This window comes from Sinocyclocheilus grahami, unplaced genomic scaffold (genome assembly GCF_001515645.1).
Source record: "Sinocyclocheilus grahami isolate Dianchi unplaced genomic scaffold, SAMN03320097.WGS_v1.1 scaffold1240.1, whole genome shotgun sequence".
Classification (NCBI taxonomy): domain Eukaryota; kingdom Metazoa; phylum Chordata; class Actinopteri; order Cypriniformes; family Cyprinidae; genus Sinocyclocheilus; species Sinocyclocheilus grahami.
In genome coordinates this window covers 201,899-225,572 of record NW_015506419.1, presented here as the reverse complement: position 1 = coordinate 225,572, position 23,674 = coordinate 201,899, and the positions used below count along the sequence as shown (strand labels likewise).

Below are 23,674 nucleotides of genomic sequence, written 5' to 3'. Positions count from 1 at the left end.
CACAGTATTCCCTCGAATCAAACCCATGGCCCTGGTGTTGCTTTTGCATTTTATTCAAAAGAATTAACAATCACAGAAATATGGTAACAATGTGAAACCTATGAATAAATAACATTGATAAAAAAGAAAACGTATCATCACTAAATTAACATGAATAAGCACATAATTAAACTGACTGAATATTATGAACCGTAATTGATCAATCAAATTATTTTTTGCACAAATCATTATAGTTATCCTCAAAAATGAAAATTCTGTCATTATTTACTTATCCTTGTTTGGAACATATTTTTTTGCATTCGCTGCCAGTTTAGTAAACTATTAGCAATCATATTATTATCTATTTTAAACCTGTGAGCAAATAACAGATAATAAAAGGAAAATACAAGAATTTCTAACATGAAATATAAGAATTCCTAACATGAATGAGAAAACAATTACTTTGAATACTGCCAAAACTGTAGTTTAGTTATAGATCAAATTGTTATGTACTCCTATCATGACAGGGATAGTCGCAAAAATGAAAATTCTGTCATCGTTTACTTCATTTCTTTGCTGAACACAAAAGAATATATTCTAAAGAATGGTTTGTCCATACAATGAAAATCAAAGGGGTCCAAAACAACACTGTAAACAGTGCACATCAAGAATGTGAGCAAAAATGGATTAAATGGGAAGATATGTTACTTAGGTGACAATTTTAAAGTGTCTTTTAGGCTACATGTTTTTCTTTTTTTTTAAAGTAGAGGTTTTTCGTGACTATATTATAGTGCCACCTATTGGACAGTGAAAGCCTAGACAAAACTACTCACCCATTCTACATTCTAAAAATATATATTTTTAATGTTAATATATTTTGATATGTTTTAAAATAACTATATTTCTTCAAACCTTTAAATACACATTTAACCAAACAGCATCTTTTCTGCCGTTTTTGTCTTATAATCTTATGCAACGATGAAAGATTTTACTTTTCGTGATGATTAATGATGATAGCAGCAACTCACCCGTTACTAGAGCGAAGGTTTTGCTCATGCATATTAATCAGACAGCGCCGACGTGTTTAGTAACCTTCCTATGGCGGACGTCTCACTCTTGGATATTTAATAAGGTAATGGCGACCTTGCTTAGTAGTTCTCCAATGGTGAAGGCTTGCTCATGAATATTAATCGATACCCGTCATCATAGCAGGATTCGCAGTAGCGTGATGGTTTTTGTTTCCGCATTCAAACACACAGCAGCACACGTTATAACATGGCTGCAGTAGGCAGCTTAGTGAACAGTTTGGCTTGTCTTTGGAGGCAGCAGTGTGCCCGTACTTGTTTACCGCATTTGTTCTTTTGTATTTCGTTTACAGGATCGATTTTGAAAGCGACGGGCCTCGTGCCGGAGAGCTACTTCAGTAACAGCAGAAATGTTTTAAATCTGTGAGTACAAGTCTACTGTAACTATGTATGGTAGCAACCTTACCTAGAACTTAATTAAACACTGTAAAGCTAAATTATTTTCTTTGATAACAATAATATGTTATATAAAAGCAATAGGCTTTAAACGATATTAAAAAGCAATGCTTGTCATTGACAACTTAATATGACATTGATGTTTGGCTCCAAAGTCATTTAATCGTATTCACTTTCTTTGTTTGTTACTTTCAGATATTTTGTGAAAATTTCTTGGGGATGGACCATTGTTTTACTTCTGCCTTTCATCTTTTACTCCAACCTTTACAACAGAAGCTACATATTTGTGTTGAGGCGGCTGACCTCACTTCTGGTGGCAACATTCATTTGGTACACCTGCACTGAGACTTTTTTCTACATTGAAGATATTACCGGTTCATGCTATGAGTCAGACACCATGCAACCTATCCACATTACCACAAAGGTGGCGTGCAAGAAGGCCGGATTCATCTGGGATGGATTTGACATATCAGGACACTCCTTCATCTTGACTTACTCTTCTCTTGTGATTGTGGAGGAAATGGTGCCCATGTTACACATACCGCAGAGTGACAGAAACATTCATCTTGATTGTTTTTATATAGCACTCAATGCGATTGTGGCCATCTGGATATGGATGTTCGGATGCACTTCTGTGTATTTCCATGATATTATTCACAAGGTTATAGGGACGTTGTGTGGGATATTAGGGTGGTACGTGACTTACGTTGTTTGGTACCCTATGCCTTTTTCTCCAGGTCTCCCTCCACAGCAGAAACAACATGCTTAGTGTGAGAACTAAATGCTACAAGTGCACTACAACAAGCTTCACTTATCTTTTGTGAGATCAATGACAGATTAGCCGTCCAAGTGAGGCGGCAGGCAGCTGGTGTTCCTAAAATGACAATCTGTAGTCTGAGAGGTCACATCTGAACCTTATTATTGCCTTCAAACGTTTTGTGGCTTCATACAGAGCTGGAATAGTAAACCTGACAATAACTTTAGCTTATATGGTAGTCTGCTGCTGCTTTCTGTAATCAACCTGCAATCATCAGCTGAGCTGCCTTTTAACAGAAACGGTTCCTCATGACACTAATATTTGTAATTGGCCTATTTATTGATTTTAAACAAAAAATATGAAATCTGATAAATTTGAGGTCCGAGAATTATAGTGTGATGCATTTGTGTAAATTATATATTTGCATTGTGTTTTAATAGGACCATTTGATCTGTTCTGTTGTTCATTCATACATGCCATTGTTAGATTAGTAGTTTGCAGTTGTTATTCCTCATGTCACTGATGAATGTTAAGAGTCTAATCAGTTTGCCAAAGGAAAACTGACACCACCTGTTCTTAGAAACCCAAAAGGATCTCAGATATACTGTTTATAATATTATAAGACTGGATTGATGTTTGAGCGATGCATTCAAATAAATATGTGGCTGGTTATAAGTATTTCTTACAGGTTTGAAGAACAATGCAAATTAGATGTAAATTAATTCTAAAATACAAACGATGGGACATGCTGGTCATGGAGGGCACATCCATTACTTATTTCATGTGTCAATTAAACATGATTTTAGACAATTATCATTGCGATTATGCTTAATTCATCAGTATTCCATAGAAAGCATAACGCAATGTTGTTATGAGATATTGTACTGTATGACACCTGAGTTCTTGTTAGGATAACAGCACATCACTGAGGTGTATTTTTATTTAATACATTATGGTGTTTGAATGAATAAATAGCTTTGAATTGAGGACATCTAGTAGATGTCTTGATTTTGTTATGTCAAGGTAAGACTCTGTAAACCAAATTAAATGGAACAGTTCACCCAAAAATGAAAATTTACTAACTTGTGGGTCATCCAAGATGTAGAAGAGTTTGTGTCTTCATTGGAACAAATTGGAAGAAATTTAGCATTACATCAGTTGCCTATCAATGGGCTCTTGCCAATATAGAGTGCAACAAGGGCAAGCCTGTGGAACTTTCCAAATACATTTTTTTAATCTTTCCAAACATCTTATTTTAAAACATCGAGATTTTTTAAATGAGTTTTAATTAAGAATAGCAAACTGAACATTGTCTGTTCTCTCAAGTGCATCCGTAGATATTTAGGGTCGAATGAAAGCATCACAAGTAATCCACCAGACTGCGGATGCATATATGTTATAGTCCACTGCTTGTAATAAACAAAACCATCCTTATAATGATTTCAACTTCAAACCAATGCTTCCAAATAGAATATGTTCAGATATGGATTTTGATGTGAGAGAACAACAGGCGATGGAAGAACCATTATTATAGAGTATGGCCTTGTATTTTGGCCAGAAGCTATATGCTTTAATGATGGATTTATTTCTTACAAGCACAAAGCTTTCCGCTTCATACAACATTTAATGATGGACTGCAGTCATGTGGGTTATTGTGATGTTTGTTTTATCAGCTGTTTGGACTCTCATTCTGACGGCACCCATTCACTGCAGAGGATCCATTGATGAGCAAGTGATGGAATGCTAAACTTCTCCAAATCTGTTCAGAAGCAGAAACAAACTCATCTACACTTTATATACAGTGGATTTTCAGCTAATTTTCTTTTTTTGGCTGAACTATTCCTTTAAATATCTAATCAAATATATTCTACTGTCTTTCATCCTCTTACTCTTCTCCGTGTTTTGGTGCTGTGGAAAAATTCTGGATCTCTCTGGACAAATGTTGCAGTAGTTATCACACTTTAATGTGCGTCATGGGGGAAAGGCTGCCCCCGTCTGGTGCCAGCTTGATTGGTACAGTCCGAGCCTCAGTCGATTGTGTTTTAAAACCTGGATGCTGCTAGAATGTGCCTTTTAGACTAAGGGAGGGGGTTTGTGCTCACAGAGCTGCTGTCATTACAGCAGTACAGCATCATCACCGTCTGTGTGCAGCATCTCAAACAGGTGCGGAGACTCTGAAGACAGACGCAAAGACTAAGTAAGCCAAATTAGATTCAAATCTGAGACCATGACCCAGGGAAAGGTAAGCATTTGTATTATTTACACTGCTTTAAGATTGTATCATTTGACTTTAATTGCTGTCTATTAACCAAAAGGAAAGAGTTTTTTTCTTGTCTGAATTCAGTGGTCTGAATAGCTGTAATTTCTATTATGTGCTAGACTAGTCTGTCAGCATTGTTCTGGTTTCATCTGTCCCCCATGATGATTAATAATGATCCAGTGACACTAAAATAAGCTTTGTCATGTCTTGGATTTGTTTCCTTATGTTTTTGGACTGATTTCTGTAGCGCTAAATGGAGATCTTTTTGCTTTAGGAGCTCTTTTTGATTTCTTGAAGCCTGCTGGTATCATCTATTATAATGTTTTACAGCTGCATGAGCAAGCTGCAAAGGTTGAGTTAGAAAATAATGTCTAGAAGACGTTTCATGTGTTGTAAATACACTTGATTAAACAGATATGTTTATTATAGTTCTGTTGAATTTTATATGCATGAAATATTTATATTTTCTGTTAACAAGGTTCGTTTTTAGCTTCTTGAATTAAATGGATCAAGATATACAGGAGGAAAGCATCTTTTAAGGTGCCTTGTGATGTCATTTACCAACAGCAAACTCTCCTATTACAGTGAATTAGTCATTGATTAGTAATGGCCAGATCATTTACGCACTCTCTCCAATCTGTTACGTAAAACACACACTTTTGGATGGCATTATGCACATCGATTAACCAATCCATGTACAGTATAGCCATATAAAAAATAAACTCAAAAATATTGTTATAATAAATAATATTTCTCTGACAGATGAATAATGTAATAAATTACAGTGAATAATAGGTTCTGTAGCAATACAGGCTCCTTTTAAGAATTGTTCTATAATATCTATCTATAACTGTTAATGGAAAGCTAATATATTGCCGTTAAGTGCACATATAACAAATAAAGTTTAAAATGTTTACAGGTTTCGGTGTCAAACAAGTCAAACAATGGCTCGGATGTTCAGCCGATGGCCTCAGCTCCTCCAAGTTATGAGACGACAACTGCTGGTAATACTACTTTTTCCTTAATGAATTTCCTTTTTAAACTGATCTGCACTTTAAAATTATTATTAAAGGGGTAGTCCATCTAAAAATGAAAATTCTGTTATCATTTATTCCCCTTCATTTAATTTAAAACTGTGTAACAGAAAAGAAGATATTTTGAAGAATGTTGGTAATCAAACAGTTTTGGGTGCCATGAAATACTAGGGAAGTTAATGGGACCCGAAAGTGTTTGTTTACCAACATTCTTCAAAAAAAATCTTCTTTTATGTTTCACAGTGACAGAACGAATAAATGCATACAGGTTTTGAAGGACACTTGGATTGTTGGGTGGACTATCCCTTTAATTCATTCAATGCAAATGTATTTTGGACATTATATACTATAAAACACTAATGGCATTCATCACCCATGACAGTCACAGTGGATGTTTTAACTTTTTTTTTTTATTGGAAGGTGGAAGCCCTTGTTATAGTGGAGCTTATCCTGGAGACAGTGAGATGCTCACAGAATTCAGCTGGGATGATCAAAACATCAGGAGGACATTCATCCGCAAGGTATTGTTGCATTCTGTTTAGCAGTTCAGAGCTGCTGTGGACAATATGGAGTGAATTAATGTAATATTATTTCCTGTAGGTGTATACCATCCTGATGCTCCAGCTATCTGTCACATTAGCCTTTGTGGCTGTTTTCATTTTCTGGTGAGTGTATGAGCTAAACAAACGTTCATAATGCATTATTCCTTTTTTAAGCTTGTTTAACAAGTATGTCTTGTTTAACTTGTAGTGAACCTGTGAAATATTACATACAGACCAACCCTGGCTGGTACTGGACATCATAGTAAGTACAGTTTATAATTTTGGGTTGACATTGTAAATGCAAATCTTAAAATTCAGTTTAAATATAGACAGCATATAATACAGTAATTCAGTAACAGTGCAAGTTCTTACTTTATGTGTTGCTATGCACTGTTATCCACTGTGAATGTATAATGGATTTATTGTCTTGTTCTCCCAACAGTGTAGTGTTTTTTGTCACATATCTGACCCTGTCCTGCTGCCGTGGACCCCGGTGAGTGTATTTGTAGAGATACAAATGCATATTAATATAATATAATAGAATATATAATATGATATAATATAATTTTGTATTTATATTATCGTATAATTTATAATCTAAAATCATTTTTAATATATATTTTTAGCAATTAACTTCTATTTGAGCAAAATTGGCACATTATATAATATGCGTTCATTTCTATCTTTCCTACTTACAGGAGGCAGTTCCCATGGAATCTGATTCTGCTCATTATTTTTGTGAGTATTAAAACAACCAAAAGAACCTTACGTCTTTGGTTATCAATCTAGCTATTATTTGACAAATACTAGTATTGATCAAGAACAAGCCTATTTTCACATATAAAAGAAAGTCTTCTTCTATTTAAACATTAATCTCTCCTCTTCTGTTCTAGACTCTGTCTCTTTCTTACATGACAGGAATGCTCTCCAGGTAAAGTCTCACATTATATGTGTATTATTATGAATTTTTAACATACACGCAAACAACAAGTGTTAAGCATGTTCTGCATATTTTATGGGTTCATATTCATATTTCCACTTTGTCATACTTGCACAGTATATTGTGTTATGTCACAAAATGAATTCAAGTGAAATATTTTGCATATAACAAGATGTCAGGTTTTTGATAGGCCTATTTCTTATTTAAATATTTCCCCTCTCTCTAGCTACTACAATACTAAATCTGTCATCATCTGCCTGGGTATTACTGCCTTGGTGTGTCTTGCTATTACTATCTTTAGCTTCCAAACCAAGGTTAGTATTTTTAAAAGCAACACATATTTTCATTTTTCTTGAATGCAATCATTTTTTAACTGTAATCTGGAGTATATTTATTCTGATCAAATATTTGTGATTTTACAGATTGATATTACTTCATACCAAGGCGTGCTGTTAGTTTTCTGCACAGTATTGTTCATTTGTGGAATTGTCCTGGCAGTCATCCTGCCCTTTGGATATGTAAGTAGATTTATGATTTCTCAGCAGGGTGTTGGACTTTAATATTCACAGAAATTAGAATGTACTTTCACCAAAGTTCTTCTCTTTTCTCTTTACAGGTTCCATGGTTGCATGCTGTGTACGCTGCCTTGGGAGCAATACTGTTTTGCATGGTACATAATTCTAAAATAATTTCAACTCAGATCAGTATATAAAAAAATGTGAATATGTTTTTTGTTGAGTATCCATTACATTAGGCTTTTATGGCATGATATATTGAGAATATGGAGCTCATACACAAGTTGCTTCAGTCCAGTAAGTGTTCATCTTAATATTACTAACAATATCAAAGTTATTCTTATATTTATAAAAATCTGTAAAGATTTCACAGAAAAAAAAGACATTTACTGAAAGACATTTTACTTGCTAAAAAAGTATAAACTGTCAATCAGACAAAAGAAGGAATGTTTTTAATTTAGTGTAACAAATATGATAACAGTAGGCTTCATAGGGTTTAACTGTCCTTGCATTTATTTATTTATTTGTTTGAGTAACAGAGTAAAAAGTGGATCATTCACAGTCAGCATATCATTATCGCAAAATAAATCCTGATAAGGTTTTTCAGGACCCCTACACATTATCCCTTGTGTTTGTTAGTAATTATTGTCATTGTATTATTTTAATCTCTCTTTTGTCTTTTAGTTCCTGGCATTTGACACACAGATGCTGATGGGGAAAAAGCAATACACCATAAGTCCTGAGGAATACATCTTTGCCACCCTCAGCATATACCTGGACGTTGTTTACATCTTCTCTTTCTTTCTCCAGTTGTTTGGAACTCCTGAACAGGAGTGAATGTGCTGTTAACCTGAAGCTCCAACGGCTCTTCTTTTGTCTGTCTGATCTGAGTGATCATGCCTTTCCAGCATGATATGGACCTTCAGTGCACGCTGTTTTTTTTTATAAGTCCTGAGGAATACATCTTTGCCACCCTCAGCATATACCTGGATGTTGTTTACATCTTCTCTTTCTTTCTCCAGTTGTTTGGAACTCCTGAACAGGAGTGAATGTGCTGTTAACCTGAAGCTCCAACGGCTCTTCTTTTGTCTGTCTGATCTGAGTGATCATGCCTTTCCAGCATGATATGGACCTTCAGTGCACGCTGTTTTTTTTAAGCTCACCTCCGCTTTTACGATGTGCCACACATTTATCCTGTAGCATGAAGGAGGTCTTGCATATTATACATTGCTTATGTATGCTGGTAAAACTTTAACAACATTCAGCTAGTTTTACAACTGGTGTCATAGAAAACAAAACAGAAAATATCAAATGCACTGGTGTCAACTGTCTGATGCCATTAGCAGTGAAAGTGCTTGAAATATCAGAGCATCACATTGAGGTGAAACTGTGTAGTAGGATTTATCCATCGATGTCTACCTCATTCCTCTTTGTGTCTGACCCTGCAAAAGTTTCATATGTGAAATCACAGCATGAGGACATTTTAACTAATCATTCTGAGAAACTAGATATTGGGATGAATATTTTCATAACAGAGTGTTAACAAGTTTTTTTGAATAGCTGGCTGGGTTTTAGGAGTGCACCTATGAATCAAAGTAACACTTACATTTCTGAGTTCATTTGTACAAATTTGATTTAAATAATCAGTGCTTCCATTTGAATTTACCTTGATATTTCATAGGAATTTTCTATTTTGATTTTTGCTGCTATAGTCAGCTTGATTGAGATATGCTTTTTGAGCATTTTTTTGGTTTAAGCTTATATGCGTTTATAATATAAATCAGATTTTTTTTTCATTCCATAGAGGTTTATTAATGTATTATCATAGCACAGATCTATTTTTGAAGAAAATGAGTTGTGCATAATTTTGGATGTGTACATAGATTTACAGTGTTCACTAAAAGAGTGCAAAATCACTGTAGCTGGATTTAAACAGAATGCAGTGCAACATATTAGAATTTTTTCCTGTTTGTGGCCTTTACAGTATAGAGACAGTGTGTGACCAATAAATGGAATTTATTAAAATATATTGAATATGAAATTATTAAATGACAAGTATGTTTCAGTTGCAAATTGGTAATTAGAGTGAATAAATGTGAATGTTCTTGAATTTCTCTGAAAACACAAATATAATCCCTTCTATATCTTTGTGTGCAGGTGTGTTATCATAACATTATAGACAACACAGTTGTCTCTCTTTTTAATAAAACAAGCTTACATCTCATATATGGGGGGACCTTAAAATTGAATGTATGTCAAAGAGAAACCCAGAATTAATAGACCCGCTATGTTGTCATTTATTGGGGAAATGTGCATGATGTTTAAAACTCTTTCTGCGATATCTTGATAAATTTGAAGACACGCAATTTTAAGAAAAGATAGAAAGACGGTTGAATGAACGATTCAGCGACTCGCTCATAAAACACAAACATTCATTTATCGCCACCTACTGGCATACCATTGTAACCTGCAGAAGAGCCACTGAACGAATCACTAAATGATTCAAACTATTGGAGTCACTGAGAATAATCAATCCCCTCTACTATAACAGTGTGTTTAAAGTGAAAGCATATGTAAAAGCACTGAAACACTTTGCACTTGATCCCACCATTATTCTTTCAAAACACTGCGCACTGATGACGCGCTTCCGCTCCGCTCATCCAATGAGAGAGTGCGGTTTTAGCATGTGGTTTTCGGCCATGTTCCGCTTTTAAATAAGGAAGAAGCGGGAGGCGTTAATGCAACTTTGTGTACTCAATATCTCATTCACAGTATCGCTTACGGCTTCTGAGAAAGTCGAGTCAGTTCCACAACAGATACTAACACACGCGCGAAGCTATTTGGAGCCCGTTTCACCTCGGAGGTAATTATTGCTGGGCTGGTATCTCGCGTGTTAGCAGCTGGTTAGCTGGTTGAGCTAAAGAGCAGCGGTGTGGGTTTATCTGAACTGGTTTAGTCGTGTTGAAGTCAAGGATTCAGCTACTTTTATCAAACAAAGCTGGTTAGCAGTGGCATGCGGATGAAGGGCAGAGGGAGCCCGCGTTTGGGACTGCGCTGACAGCCCTAAGGACTTACCGTTACCCGCTATAATCGAGGCTTTCAGTCTTTCATCATGTTTAATAAGATCTACGAATGGATCGGAACCGGAATCGCCAGTCTGCGAAACGGAGCTCCAGCTGGTGGGGTTCATACCGGTTCCTGTGGATCAGGACGGGACCTTGTGGATCAGGACGGGACCTTACGGAGAAAGAGACCACTAGACTGGTCTCTTTCTGTGGATCAGTACAGGACATTACGGAGAAAGAGACCACTAGACTGGTAAAAGGATTGTTTATATGTGCACATAACTGTAAGGGGTTTACGTGTAAGTCCAAGAACTGTTATTTTATTTATTGTTTGGGCTTACAATGATAGTTTAGGTCTTTAAACTGGTTTTTTGAGTCGTAATGTTTTGGTTTCGTTCATTAAAGCGCGAACTGTTTTGATTGGATGTTGTTAGAAACACGTGCGCGTCTAGAGCTCCTGATAAACCATTCATTTTCTTTCTTTTTGTTGATTATTTTTCTTTGCTTTTGTCGTTTTTTGTAATATATGAAACTATATTGTTTTCCCGAATACATTTGCGCGTGTGCTCCTTCAGTAAAACAACTGAGCAACCTTTAACAAGTTGATGTTATAATATTCTATTCAATTATTTTTGTTTCTTATGAATATGTTTTATTTTTATGTAAGTATTAATAATGAACAATTGTATTTTTTAAATATTTATTGCACGTTCATTTATAATAAAATACCTGTCTCAATTTTGTGTTTTCTTATAGTTTGGAAGATGGAGATTCAGTTGATCAGGAGGAGGAGAAAGTGGTAAAGAAATTCAGAATGGGTAAATAACACCATTCTGAATACATGATAAAACTAATTTATGCCAATTACAATAACATTTTGTTTCTTGTTCTCTAGGAGATATTATGGATACAGTGAAAAATGCAGCCGGAGGAGTGAAGACCCATGGTTCGAGTGTTGCATACTGGGTAAAGAACAGTGTCATATCTAACCCGGGGAACATGCTGCCAGCATCACCTGGTCCACCTCAAACAGGAATACCATCAGAACCTGCAGCCAATTCTGCTACATCAGCATCTTTGTGGGCGGAAAACAAGGTACGTTTTTTGCTCATCAAGATCTTAGTGGGTTTACTTAATTTTCTTGAGATCAGGTTTAACAGAAGAGCAAAAGCTGTCGTGCAGTCTAATTCATTTTGTCTGTGCTATACATTTTCTGCTTTTTCGGAAAGTTTGGGGATCAGTCACGTGATATACTTGAGGACACATTTGTAGCTCCATCTAGTTCAGTTGACTGGAGGACTGTCACAAAATCTGGTAAGGGTAAAAATAGTTAAATTTTAGTTTTTCTTTCTGCAAATAACATATGCTGACATAGTCTTTTTTTGTTTTGTTTTGACAGATTCCTTATGGACTGAGGAGTCAGTGACCATATCAAAAGCTAGCAGAAGACAAGTTTGTATGGACCATCCACCCCATGAGAGACACAAAGCTAACGGACACTCTGTTAACTTACCCCCTGCCTCGACACAAAAACCTTCCCCCTCTCCCCGCTTGGGCAGATCCCTGTACCACCGACCACACAGGTTCAGTTAAATCTAAACTATTCATGACATTTATGTTAGAAAGAATCATAATTAAGTAATATGATCTTAGGTTTTTGTTACTTTTTTTGTTGATAGGTAATATTGTTCTGGTTTGAAAGAGTGTAATAAATGCAAGGTAATGAAACTGAAAGGAAATTTGTTTCTGTTGTAGCTTTTTGTCATCTTCTGAGACCAATTCAGGAAAAGCCACTTATACTAGCCTGTATGAGAAGACCTTTCCAATCCGAGTGGTCCAGAGTCCTTCACATGGCAGCTCAAAACGCCTCTTCCGGACCAGAGCCCGCTGTACAGCACAGGAGGTTAGACACTCATTGTACTAGTTTGCTTAATAGACCAAATATTTCATGGCATAAAAAAATGGTAGAATTACTTCTTTAGACATAGGACTGCACAATAAGTTTAAAACTGAGTTCTAATAATCAAATAACAAGGGATACGGTTCAAATAAATAATGTGCAGCAGTATGTTTCAAAGTGAAGAGCAGAACTGTTTTCATTTACATGTTATGTTCATTATGTTCAGCTTATGAAATTTTCATTTAATAGTAGTAATAATAATAATGTTATTATTATTGTTGTATAGTCATATTGATATACAATCGTAATTTGGACCAAATTGTGTAGCCCTACAAACAAGTACAGCTAATCTGGATATTGTTTTTTTTAAACGAATTTATCAAAAAAAAGGATGATTCAAATTTTCCCCCAAATTGTGCAGCCCTAATTAGACTTTGCTTTTACTGTTTTCTAGTCGGTGCGTGAGGAAGAAAAGGAGGTTTACAAGCAGCTCCTAGCCATGGTGTCTGGTGGCCAGTCGACCTTCCTTCACAATGGAAGTTCTCACTCCAGCATTCGCTCGCATCGAGATTTGTGAGTATCTGTGTCATGCTACTTTAAAATGTGTGTTCTTTATGTCTGTGACAAACCTGAGCTGTTGAAAGGGATAGTTTATCCAAAAATCAAGAGTAAGTGCTAGTTCTGGCAGGTCACGTTAGTCAAGCTCGCATCAGCTGATCCCCATCTACCTATAGGAATACGACACCTATCTAAGCATTCATATATAAGGTCCTTCAGTATTATCAGCAGTTTTCGTATTGCTCAATAGCTAATTAAATGGCAAATTCGGCAGGCAAAACACCATCATCACTAGGAATGGGGAATTTAGAGAAGTGGAATTCGTTTCCCCAGACCTCTGATTCATTCAAGTTCGTTAACTTGAACACGTGAATTCACTGCATTGATCATAAGCTGACTGATTCGGAAGTGACTGAGTTAGCATTACTTCACGCTAGGGCTGCACAATAAATCGAAATGGAATCGAGATCGCGATTCGACAAAAGCTGCGATTGTCATGCGTATCTTTCAGTGAAGCACGGTTCTGTGATCAGCAGTAAATCTCCATCCAAAGGCCAGAGGGCGCTCTCGTGCTGAAACTCCAAATACGCCTCGCAGAAGAAACCCAGAAAATGCCTATCCTGCAGCTGAATAAACAGAAGATTCAACTGCTTTCATTGAAGTGACTAATAAACAATCGACTACAGCAATATACGGTTCTTAGAGTTCTTATTATAATTTTCATTAAAATAAAGTATATTTATAATGCAATGTCTTTATCACTGCTTAAATACTATGAAATATGTTGCGTGCCTTATTCTGTGTAAGAAGCCACATCTCACAGAAGGATTTATTTCAAACACTCGACTGACGTTATGAAGTGAATTTGGAGTAAAAAAATGTTATTAAATGTGGTATTTTCACATGCTTTCAGATGGAGCAGCATTTACTTCACAGAGCCGTAGTTCACTGAGAAGCTATGCAAACAGCTGTCATTATCGCGAACGATTTCTTCGATCTCAGAATCGTGCAATAAAATCGTCTGCGATTTATTTATTTATTTTTGCGTAACTTCAGTGAACTACGGCTATGTGTAGTAAATTCTGCTCCACCTGAAAGCATGTGATGATGATTTCCTACTGATTACAGAACCGGCTTTTTTAACAAAATGCGCATGACAATCGCATTCGATTAATCGTGCAGCCCTACTTCATGCATTGCTACATTATTGACATGGACTCCACGAGTTATGTGACTGACTCAAGAACAAGTTCAGATGGGAACTTCATCCCCAAGAAGGATATCAAGAGATTAAGCATCCACTTCACAGCTGCTATGTTTCACTCTCTCGAACATCTTCACAAGCTAAGTTCCATTTAATGCTCTCAGGTTATCTGCAACATGCGTGTTGCTAAGGCTATCAGTGTTGCTTAGGCTCATTTAGTTGTTTTCAGCTAGTGCTAGTTTATGCGAATGTGCGGTACTTATCTGTTGTCACTGACAACACGCTTGTCGCTTCAATATGCTGCGCTTAACGGGGTCTAATGTCATTTCATGCATTCTGAGTTATTTACACTGTTAAGAGTTGGATACTTATGCGCGTGCACACACTCAGTGACCCAAGCGAGAGCAAGAGCGCACCACTTAACGCGTTTCTTTCATGGTCATCGGCAGCGCTGCAGTTACTTGCTCGAGAAGACTAGGTTGTTAGGGAGGAACTACACTAGCTGCCTCCAGCTGGAGAGAGTAGCCGCTTGCAGTCGGGGCGGGAAAAAAAAAGAGACGTCAAATCGGACAATTCTTCTCCTGGTAACGACGCTTTGGCAGTGTTTGCATACTCTGTCACAGGTGAAGTGAATTATATGCAATATTTGTCAAACACACAGACGTTTCAGACGTTTTTTCTTAAGTCTATCTGGTGTTATTGAGAACATGTTACTTAAACTTTTATGTGGGTTTTGGCAACATATTTGATTGGTCATTGGATAAGGGCAACATGCTTGTTGCTTAAGGGTTTGAGATTTTGCTTTCAGTTTGTGTTGGAGGATATCAGCATATGGTTGTGTTTTGGGGGGTTATCACTGCTCTCCCTGCTCTTATCCATGCTAGGCTGCATGGATGCGCAGGGAGTTCTTGCCCAGAACCGAACCATACCGCCAATCCAAACTGTATGCTAATTGTCAGTCATCTTTGATGATAGTGGTCCTGACAGAAATGAACATTGTGTCATTCTGTTGCTCACCTTCATATCATTCCAAACCCATAAGACTTCCTTTCATTGTCAGAACACAAATGAACTTTTTTAATATTGATTTTTTTAGTATTCTTTCATTCTTATTGTCCATCCACTGAATGTCTATAGTCCCTATAAGATCATTTATAATCCAAGTCTTCTGGAGACAGTCACTTTATAGGATTTAATTTAGGCTTTTATTTACATATAAATATTAATCAGCACCAGTGGTGGAAAGAGTACTGAAAAAATATACTCAAGTAAAAGTACCATTACCTTTCAAAAAATGTAGTGAGTAGAGTAAAAGTACTTGTCCAAAAAAACTACTTGAGTAAGAGTAAAAGAGTAGCCTATTTAAAAGTACATGAGTATTGAGTAGTGAGTACTGAGCTGTGAATTCTACCCCCTCATAATAAACGCTGTACACCGCAATTTATACATTTGAAAAACGTTGTACATTTCTGTAATTCACATGATCTTGTTTGTCATAAAGAATATCTATCATCCAGCAGTTTTAATTTTGACTGCCAACTCTTTAAAATACATCAAAACAGCACGGAAACAGTATTCAGTTGACGAAAAGATGAAAGTTATTCTCAGTACAATCATCCCCATTTAAATCATAAAGTTTGAAAACATTGATTTAAAATCATATGTAAGGCCACTGAGACAGCATATGCTGTTGTTGCACATAAAATATTAATGTTTAGAAAAGTGCAAATACAAACACCATTAGGAAATCTTAGTTCAGCATCACACACCATGATATGGGTTAAAATGAGAGCCCATTTCTCTCCAAAACGGTGCCAGTTTGAGCGTTTTGCAATAAAGAAATAAAAATAACTAAACTTGATAATTTGTTACAATTTTAACTTAAATGCACATTGTTCTAGAAGGATGGCAAATTAATGCCATACCTTTTACACATTTACTCGAATTGTTATGCTGATAATACAATTTGTAAGGAAAAATGCATTAAAAAGCGAGGTATTTCTGGGGAAAATTTTCAAAGGAAAACACACACACACGCATGTCTCTTTGCTGAGCCGCGGCGGTCTCTGTGAATCAGCAGCATCCACAACTGAACGGAACAAAAAGTGTTGAACTTGAAAATTGTTTATGTGCGAGTGGACTTGCTAAATGAAGGCGGATTGTATAAAATGGATTTAAAAAAAAAAGTTTATTAACGAGCTGCAGTTTTATCACATCAAGCGCTGGCACAGATGCAGTATATTAACGCCAGGGGTCATCAATAAGGTGCAGATTTGGTCTTCAATTTGTATTTCCAACACACTTTTTCACAGCGCGCATCACTCGCTCAAACTCATCAAAAGTCAACAAGTTCAACAAGCAACAACGACTTATCCAAGTGACTGCTTCAGAAAGCATGCGAGAGAGAGACGAAGCACTGTAAAACTGTTAACACTGTATGCAATAACCGCAACCTCACACCAAATTTCAGGCCGTGTAGATAGGCAAGCATAGACCATATGCAAATCATTTAGTAAGCAGAAATCCAAAATTTACCTTAACATATTAAGTTAGAGGAAGATGTGACTGAATTGATGCTTGAATAATGCACTTCCAGCAGCCATGATAAACAGTTGGCGGTTAAAGTTTTCTATGCACAATTTGATTTGACGAAAGTCACGAGACCTATTACTATCTATCCAATCACGTTGATGGATAAAAATAAATTTAAAATAAGCATGTAACGACCACAAACGGAGGAAAATAGCGGAGTAAAAGTACGATACATCACTTAAAATGTACTCAAGTAAAAGTACACAATTTTTTAACTAAAAAAAAAGTACAAAAAAACCCGACTTAATTACTGTAACGTGAGTATTTGTAATTCGTTACTTCACACCCCTGATCAGCACAAATACTTGACATGCAAGAACAAACTCGTCAAGTAAGCACTTTTGATCTTCCGTTTACCATATAAACTACTCGATTTGTATGGATTGTTTACAATGTCATGAACTTTCTAAAGTTTCGGTGAAATTGAAAAGATATTTTTGAAGATGAACAAAAGTTATGGATTTGGATCAACATGAGGGTAATGACATAATTTTCATTTGTGGGAGAACTATACCTTTAAGATCATTTTTGATGGTTTCTCTTATTTACAGTGAAACTTTTGGTCTCATTTCAGCTCCAGCTTCCTGTCGTACAGTCGAAGTCGTCTTCATTGTGCCTCTCCAGCAGGCTCCGGCGCTGGAGCGTCGTCCTACGGGTTATCCAGTCTGCCTCCCAGCCCCCAGCCTGGGTCCAGCCAGGCGTCCAGTGCCCTGCCCAGTCCTGGTGCGTCCTCTAGCATTCCAGAGCCTCAGCTATGTGCCCATGACCTTGAGCCCAGCGCAAAAGGACCAGCTGTTCTCTCCGCTCCATCACCAGCTGCCCTTCAGGATACCTCCTCTCAGGACACACAGTCATCAGGTGAGTCCCCTTTCTTTCTTTTTCTCTTTCTTTCTTTCTTTTTCTTTTTCTTTCTTTCTCTCTCATGTTTGTAATGTAATTCTGGCTTCAAGGTTGTCTTAATGTGTCAACCTTTCTTTAGCTCATGATGGAGATTCAGTCATTTTTGTAATGGAGAAGCAGGGCAAGAAGCATGAAAGCTCAAGGTAGGAGAACATTGAGTTTATCTTTCATCTTTTCATCCATTTCTTTTCTTTTTTCTTTTTTTACATAACCCTATCTTGCCCTTTCTAGTGTGCCGTGCTTCCAGGCTGAACTGTGGATCAAAGAACTGTGAGTACTTGTTATCTCTTGTCTAATATGTACAAGTATCCGTGCAGTGGAAGTGAATAGCTTCTGATATCGTCCATATTTGCTGTGTATTTTCAGGAATAGCCTCTATGTTTCTCGAGCTCGGAAGCGATGGAGGTTGATTGAAGAGCAGGAGGCTCTGGCCTCTCAGTTCCTGCACCAGGTGAGTAAGTTTTTCCTCTTTTTATGCTACACCTGCATTTTAGTTGACTAACTCACTCATGCTCTCATTTGTGTCATCAGCGCCTTTCTGGTGAGGGTCGAGCTGTCCCAGCGAGGGTTGAGCTAAAGGTTCGAGTCCCTCTAGAGAAGGAGGTTCCTGTTGCAGCTGTTATCCAAAAGCCTCAGCCTATTAAAGAGGAGCCAGAATTTCCAGAGTTAACAGAGGTAAGTGCTCCTAAAGGGATGGTTGAAAACTGTCATCTTCTACTGACCCTCATGTAGGCCTGGGCGATATGACCAAAAAAATTAAATCTTTATTTCTTTCAAGTTTAAAGCCAGATTTTTGCTCCAAAGTGAAAGTTGTTGAAACCAGACTGTTAATTTTCCTTGAACTACATTAATTTCTTATTTTCTGCATGTTCTAATGAGTGACTCTGAGTTGCCTGATAATATTAATAATAATATTACTTTTTTGTCTCTTAGAAATGCACAGTTGATAGCAGTAGTAGCTTGAGTTAGGATGCAGATGTATATTTATTCATTATCAAAATCAGTAACATCTGTAAAAATTGTAGAAACCTCATTTTTATATGGTGAAATTTAATTATTTGGACTTTAAAAAAAAAAAAATGTATATTAACCATTGGTCTACCATAGTAGCATACATTTAAATAATGATAATCACAGTTAAAACCACACACAGCATCTCAATGTGATGGTAAAAATATAACTATAAGGTTTTAGGTAGGAAAAACAGTGCTCTAAATACATTTAGTATAAATGTACAAACGATTAAAGTAGCTTAATCACAAAAAATATTGTAATTATATTCTGTTTCTCTAATACATTTAATACATGTCTACATTAATAATATAATACAATTTGATATGGATACCCACATTTCTGAGACAATACAATGGTGCAGTTAGTGTTACTGCAGTAAATATTTAGTAAATAATGGTGATTTGTAGTCTGAAAAGTATCATTGCACTCCCTGTTTCTTTTGTTTGTCAGCACTGTTTCATCTGGATTTAAACTAGTTAAAGTCACCGAGTCATTTGTGTTCTTCGCTGAATTCAAGCGCTTCACACTGGATCTCAAAGCGCTGGTTAGTGCTCACGTGACCGAGTTTTACCAGCGAGTAAACACATCTGCTCTGAGCTTGCGCTGCACTGCCGTTTGAACTTTGAGCGGAGCAGATAAATGGTTTAAATTTAAATGAGTAGTGTTGTGGTTTTTTTAAACGTTTTCTACTTTTGGTGCATAAACATTACATTGAACACTTATCGACCTCTTGTTATCATTTTATCGAGGAAAATTATATCATTATAATTGTCTCTATCGATTTATCGCCCAGCACTTCCCTCATGTCATTCCAAACTTGAATGACTGCCTTTCTTCTGCGGAATATAAAAGTACTTAGTGGTGTGTTTACTGCTCATGGTGCTCACAGGACATGGAGAAGGAGGTGAGCAGAGCTCTGAGAGGCGGCAGTCAAGATGAGGTTCTCAGCGAGGGCTTCCGCCTCACCATCACCAGAAAGGACCTGCAGACGCTCAACCACCTCAACTGGCTCAATGATGAGGTCAGGGCTTTATTACATCATTCAGGTCTCTGTATAAACCTTGAACAGTCTCTTCTTAATCATTTTGTGTCAGGCGTTGCCATAATTATCAGTTTGTCAATGACTTGAGGTCCAGACTGATATATTTCCTCCATTTCAGGTTATTAATTTCTACATGAACCTGCTGGTGGAGCGCAGTAAACAGCCCAACCTGCCCTCCGCTTACACCTTCAACACCTTCTTCTTTCCCAAGCTGCGGAGCTCCGGTTACAATGCTGTCCGCCGCTGGACCAAGAAAGTGGACATCTTTTCTGTAGACATCATATTGGTGCCTGTCCACTTGGGGGTGCACTGGTGCCTGTCTGTAAGTAGCTAACCAGCACCAAGGTCACATTGAGGACAAAAACATGGAAGATGCATTGCTTTCTTTCCTGACATTTACAAGTAATTCAGAATAGTATTATAATCCATTTCAGTCAGTTTAATAAAGGAATGAATAATTCAAATAGATTTGCTCTTAAGTCAGAAGTAGCATCGTTTAAAATTGTTCTCACTACTTTTTCCTTTTGATAGGTGGTGGATTTTCGTAAGAAGAGCATCACTTACTTTGATTCAATGGGAGGAAACAATGATGAGGCCTGCAGGATATTATTGTAAGTGCTGCTTGAGGATTACATGATGAAACGGGTCTGCAAGAAGTGCCTTTTCCAAATGAGTCCCATGATAATCCATTAAGAAATAAACTAAATAAATTATGCATGATTAGACATTGTCAAAAGTCTCTTAATTCTGTCTCTATATAACAGAAAATATCTGAAACAAGAAAGTGAAGACAAGAAGGGGCGAAACTTTGATAACTCAAAATGGACTCTAAAAAGTAAAAGACCCAATGTGAGTTTTCCAACGTAAGCATTATATAGGGCTTAAATTGACCAAAAAAAGCTCCAGGGTCATCTCAAGGTTTTTGTCTTACAAATCCTTAGGAGATTCCTCAGCAAATGAATGGAAGTGATTGCGGAATGTTCACATGCAAATATGCGGAGTACATCACCAAAGACCGGCCAATCACATTCACACAGGTGAACATCAGTTGCGTAGATTTTGAAATATATTATTGGCTGGTCACACTTGCGTAAAAATTTTTCATTTGACCTTTTCTTTCATTTCTCAAACAGAAACACATGCCCTATTTCAGAAGACGAATGGTATGGGAGATTCTGAACCAGAAACTGTTGTGATTGGATGATTCTTTTGTATAAAACATATTTTGACATGTTGTATGGATATGAGGGCTTCTGTGCACTTCAGGAACCCGGAGACAAATGTGGGATGCCCTCAATCACCGGTCGTTTCTATGCTGTCTAAATGAAACTTGGGAAGTGTGACTGTCTCAGCCTTTAAGAGTCAGGGCAATGGTTTTATGCCCCTTTATAGTTCCCTATAACTTCACATGCTTTTGCTTTGTCAGCAAATGTTGTTTGACTGACTATGGAAGGATGTTATTTTCATATTTTCAGTCTTTTCTTGTGCTGCCATTCTTCTGCAGTAGCTGTCAATATAAGGCCTGTCTTAAGATGATTTCAAATGATCATTTGTGTTAATTGGCAGGGAGTGTGCTTGATCTCAAATCATCAGAAGTCATAAATGTTACAGTAATATGATGAGTGAGATTTACATTGATGTCTTTTCACTCTAGGACTAGTAAAATAGTTGGAACTGACAATCACAGACTCACTCAGTGGTTTTCTAATGAAAAACAGCAGTTTACGTAATATTTGTGATATTTGATAACTATGTTTTATACAGATGCTGTCAAAATAATTAACTATAAAATTTTAAGAAAGATGCTTTTGACTTCAGTATGTTTTGAGATGGAGTTCTGCCTTTACAGGCATATGTTTATTTTTTTTTATCAGTATTTGGTGGCTTTGTAATCACTTGGAGTCTTATGATCATTTCGGTCATCTCAGACAGGCTGCACTTAACATTTATTTGCTTTTTCACAACCCAGCAGTGTCATACATCTTGTTTTTCTGTTCTTACTTGAGGCTACTCTGTTCTTCCTTTTGTGTAAGAGAAAACTATTTTTGGCAACTGTTTCTAGGTTTTTTTTTTTCTTGCAGGATATTGACAATTATTGTATATACAGTGAGTATACGGTAAAGCTGAAGACATATTTAATACTAATTTTGTACCTTTTCTTATCTGTTTTTGTATGTGGAACAGATCTTACTGGAAGTAAGATCTTCCTGAGGTTATGTGTGTATCAGAGGATAAATGAAATCATTTAAAATGAATCCTTGTTTGAGTCATGTCTCTTAAGCTAACTTTGTCTTAAATGTGCTTTAGAAATTAAATTAAGTTATTTGTGTGGAAATTTCAGTTATGATTTATTTACATATGAAATTCTTTCTGATAAAATTGTAAACAATACCGTGTAGACTGATTCTAACCGATAACTATTTTGATCAAAAGTTCGAACCGACTCGTGCCTTGATTCGCTAAACAAGACTACATCTTCATTTGGGGGTTATGTATTTGGGTACATATGAATTTCTGTTTTTTATAAAGCTGTAAACAATGCAATGCAAAAATGACTTATTCAAACCGATAATTTAGTTTAAAGGGGTCATATGATGCTGCTAAAAAGAACATTATTTTGTGTATTTGGTGTGATGAAATGTGTTTGTGGTTTAAAGTAAAAAAAAAAAAAAATTTCCACATACTGTACATTATTGTTTTTCCTCTATGCCCCGCCTTTTTGAAAGGCGTCGATTTTTACAAAGCTCATCGGTCTGAAAAAGCGAGGTGTGCTGTGATTGGCTGAATACCTCAAGTGTGAGACGGAAATGTTACGCCCCTCACATACTGTTGATGCCCTGTCAGGCCGGAGCGACGAGACATAAACATTAAAACCCATTACAAACGAGGCATTTGTTGCATCCAGTGGGGACATAATTACAGATTATAATGACTTATACTGTCTTTTTACGCGTTGCGTTGCATCGCGCCGCGTAAACATAAAACCATGTCTGCATTTGTGATCGGAGAAATGACAAACAACAAGTGCTACTCTACACTGCTCAAAACTAGCGTTTGAATCATCAGTGGCAAATCTTTTAAATGAAAACGTACTTACAGACTGAGTCAGAACTGCTGGCATTTTAGTCTAACGTTACTCTACCAGGATCAGTAAACAGTCCTCCATAAAATGTGCTGCACACATCTGGATATTTGGGTTAAACTGTTCTGGAACAGTGTTGTAAATACAACTTAACCACTGATTTGTAGTCGTGTCCTCTTTTGGAAGATCAAACAAAGTAGTTTTGCTTTCACAACGAATCACACAGCGTCTTCACGACATGGCTGCAGCGTCAACAATATACTACAGCGAGAATAAAAGTTACGCCTTCTTTCTTTGCGTGAACATTTGGGCGGCATTATGCAAATCTTCCCACATAGTGAGGTAGATATGTGGGGGCGTGTTAGAACGAGTCGTTTTAGGTAGACGTGGTAAACTCTTTTATATTTCTGGATTTGAGACTTTAGTCTTTGCAACTTTACAGATCATCTTTATGCACCAAGAGCTAACACTCCAAAGAGAAAGGAAAAATTTAAATCGCATCATATGACCCCTTTAAACTCTTCCTTTAAAAGAACCGGCTCATAGGATTGCGCTGTATGTTTTTGATTCGTTCAATTGAACCACGTGAATCATTGGTGTTCTTGAATCGGACTAACGTTACACTGTTCGCGCGTGATACCCCACGCAACTCCAGAGAGCGACCTCGCCTTTCTCTTCGATGTTGTTTCAGTTTATCGCATTACAGCCTGCAAACTCATTCACAACTCAGGTAAATTATGATTAATTTACCGTGACGCTGAAGACCCAAAAAATGCTAAGTTATAATATGTTGCTGGACATTTCTTGTC

At 36.7% G+C, this 23,674-nt stretch overlaps 3 protein-coding genes across 6 annotated transcripts; all 3 read left to right on the top strand.

The window, feature by feature from the left end:
• Positions 1-1,030: 1,030 nt before the first annotated feature.
• Positions 1,031-19,131, top strand: LOC107568407 (fat storage-inducing transmembrane protein 2-like). Of its 2 annotated transcripts, XR_001606749.1 has the most exons (3): positions 1,031-1,427; positions 1,656-2,540; positions 19,118-19,131. XR_001606749.1 is itself a non-coding variant. In XM_016254384.1 (2 exons), the coding sequence occupies exons 1-2, from the start codon at positions 1,255-1,257 to the stop codon at positions 2,227-2,229; spliced, it is 747 nt and encodes a 248-aa protein (XP_016109870.1). In that variant the 5' UTR covers positions 1,031-1,254; the 3' UTR covers positions 2,230-2,895. The 2 variants fall into 2 exon arrangements, 1 of the variants encoding a protein (XP_016109870.1); XM_016254384.1 differs by lacking the exon at positions 19,118-19,131 and having other exon boundaries at positions 1,656-2,895.
• LOC107568406 (protein lifeguard 2-like) lies at positions 4,259-8,434 on the top strand. Its single transcript, XM_016254383.1, has 12 exons — positions 4,259-4,459; positions 5,397-5,481; positions 5,932-6,032; positions 6,112-6,176; positions 6,262-6,315; positions 6,496-6,546; positions 6,752-6,791; positions 6,947-6,984; positions 7,220-7,307; positions 7,416-7,511; positions 7,610-7,663; positions 8,193-8,434. The coding sequence occupies exons 1-12, from the start codon at positions 4,445-4,447 to the stop codon at positions 8,343-8,345; spliced, it is 840 nt and encodes a 279-aa protein (XP_016109869.1). The 5' UTR covers positions 4,259-4,444; the 3' UTR covers positions 8,346-8,434.
• Positions 10,203-22,038, top strand: senp1 (SUMO specific peptidase 1). 3 transcript variants are annotated; one of them, XM_016254381.1, is made up of 19 exons: positions 10,203-10,737; positions 10,783-10,826; positions 11,330-11,391; positions 11,469-11,668; positions 11,803-11,887; positions 11,973-12,156; positions 12,329-12,476; positions 12,928-13,046; positions 17,402-17,685; positions 17,807-17,870; positions 17,959-17,997; positions 18,094-18,178; positions 18,259-18,402; positions 19,631-19,762; positions 19,902-20,105; positions 20,315-20,394; positions 20,548-20,632; positions 20,725-20,820; positions 20,917-22,038. In XM_016254381.1, exons 1-19 carry the CDS (start codon positions 10,621-10,623, stop codon positions 20,977-20,979), a joined length of 2,235 nt encoding a protein of 744 aa, XP_016109867.1. In that variant the 5' UTR covers positions 10,203-10,620; the 3' UTR covers positions 20,980-22,038. The 3 variants fall into 3 exon arrangements, with proteins under 3 accessions (XP_016109867.1, XP_016109868.1, XP_016109866.1); XM_016254382.1 differs by lacking the exon at positions 10,783-10,826 and having other exon boundaries at positions 10,203-10,772; XM_016254380.1 differs by having other exon boundaries at positions 10,203-10,826.
• The last annotated feature ends 1,636 nt before the right edge of the window (positions 22,039-23,674 follow it).

Excerpts from the sequence above, each read along its gene's own strand:
- senp1 (XM_016254380.1), top strand. The coding sequence starts at position 10,621 with ATGTTTAATAAGATCTACGAATGGATCGGAACCGGAATCGCCAGTCTG. Across the intron at positions 17,998-18,093 it reads GAACTGTGGATCAAAGAACT|GAATAGCCTCTATGTTTCTC; the intron begins GTGAGTACTTGT and ends GTGTATTTTCAG. Across the intron at positions 20,395-20,547 it reads GAGGCCTGCAGGATATTATT|AAAATATCTGAAACAAGAAA; the intron begins GTAAGTGCTGCT and ends TCTATATAACAG.
- LOC107568406 (XM_016254383.1), top strand. Across the intron at positions 6,985-7,219 it reads ATGACAGGAATGCTCTCCAG|CTACTACAATACTAAATCTG; the intron begins GTAAAGTCTCAC and ends CCCTCTCTCTAG. Across the intron at positions 7,512-7,609 it reads TCATCCTGCCCTTTGGATAT|GTTCCATGGTTGCATGCTGT; the intron begins GTAAGTAGATTT and ends TTCTCTTTACAG.
- LOC107568407 (XM_016254384.1), top strand. The coding sequence starts at position 1,255 with ATGGCTGCAGTAGGCAGCTTAGTGAACAGTTTGGCTTGTCTTTGGAGG. Across the intron at positions 1,428-1,655 it reads AGCAGAAATGTTTTAAATCT|ATATTTTGTGAAAATTTCTT; the intron begins GTGAGTACAAGT and ends TGTTACTTTCAG.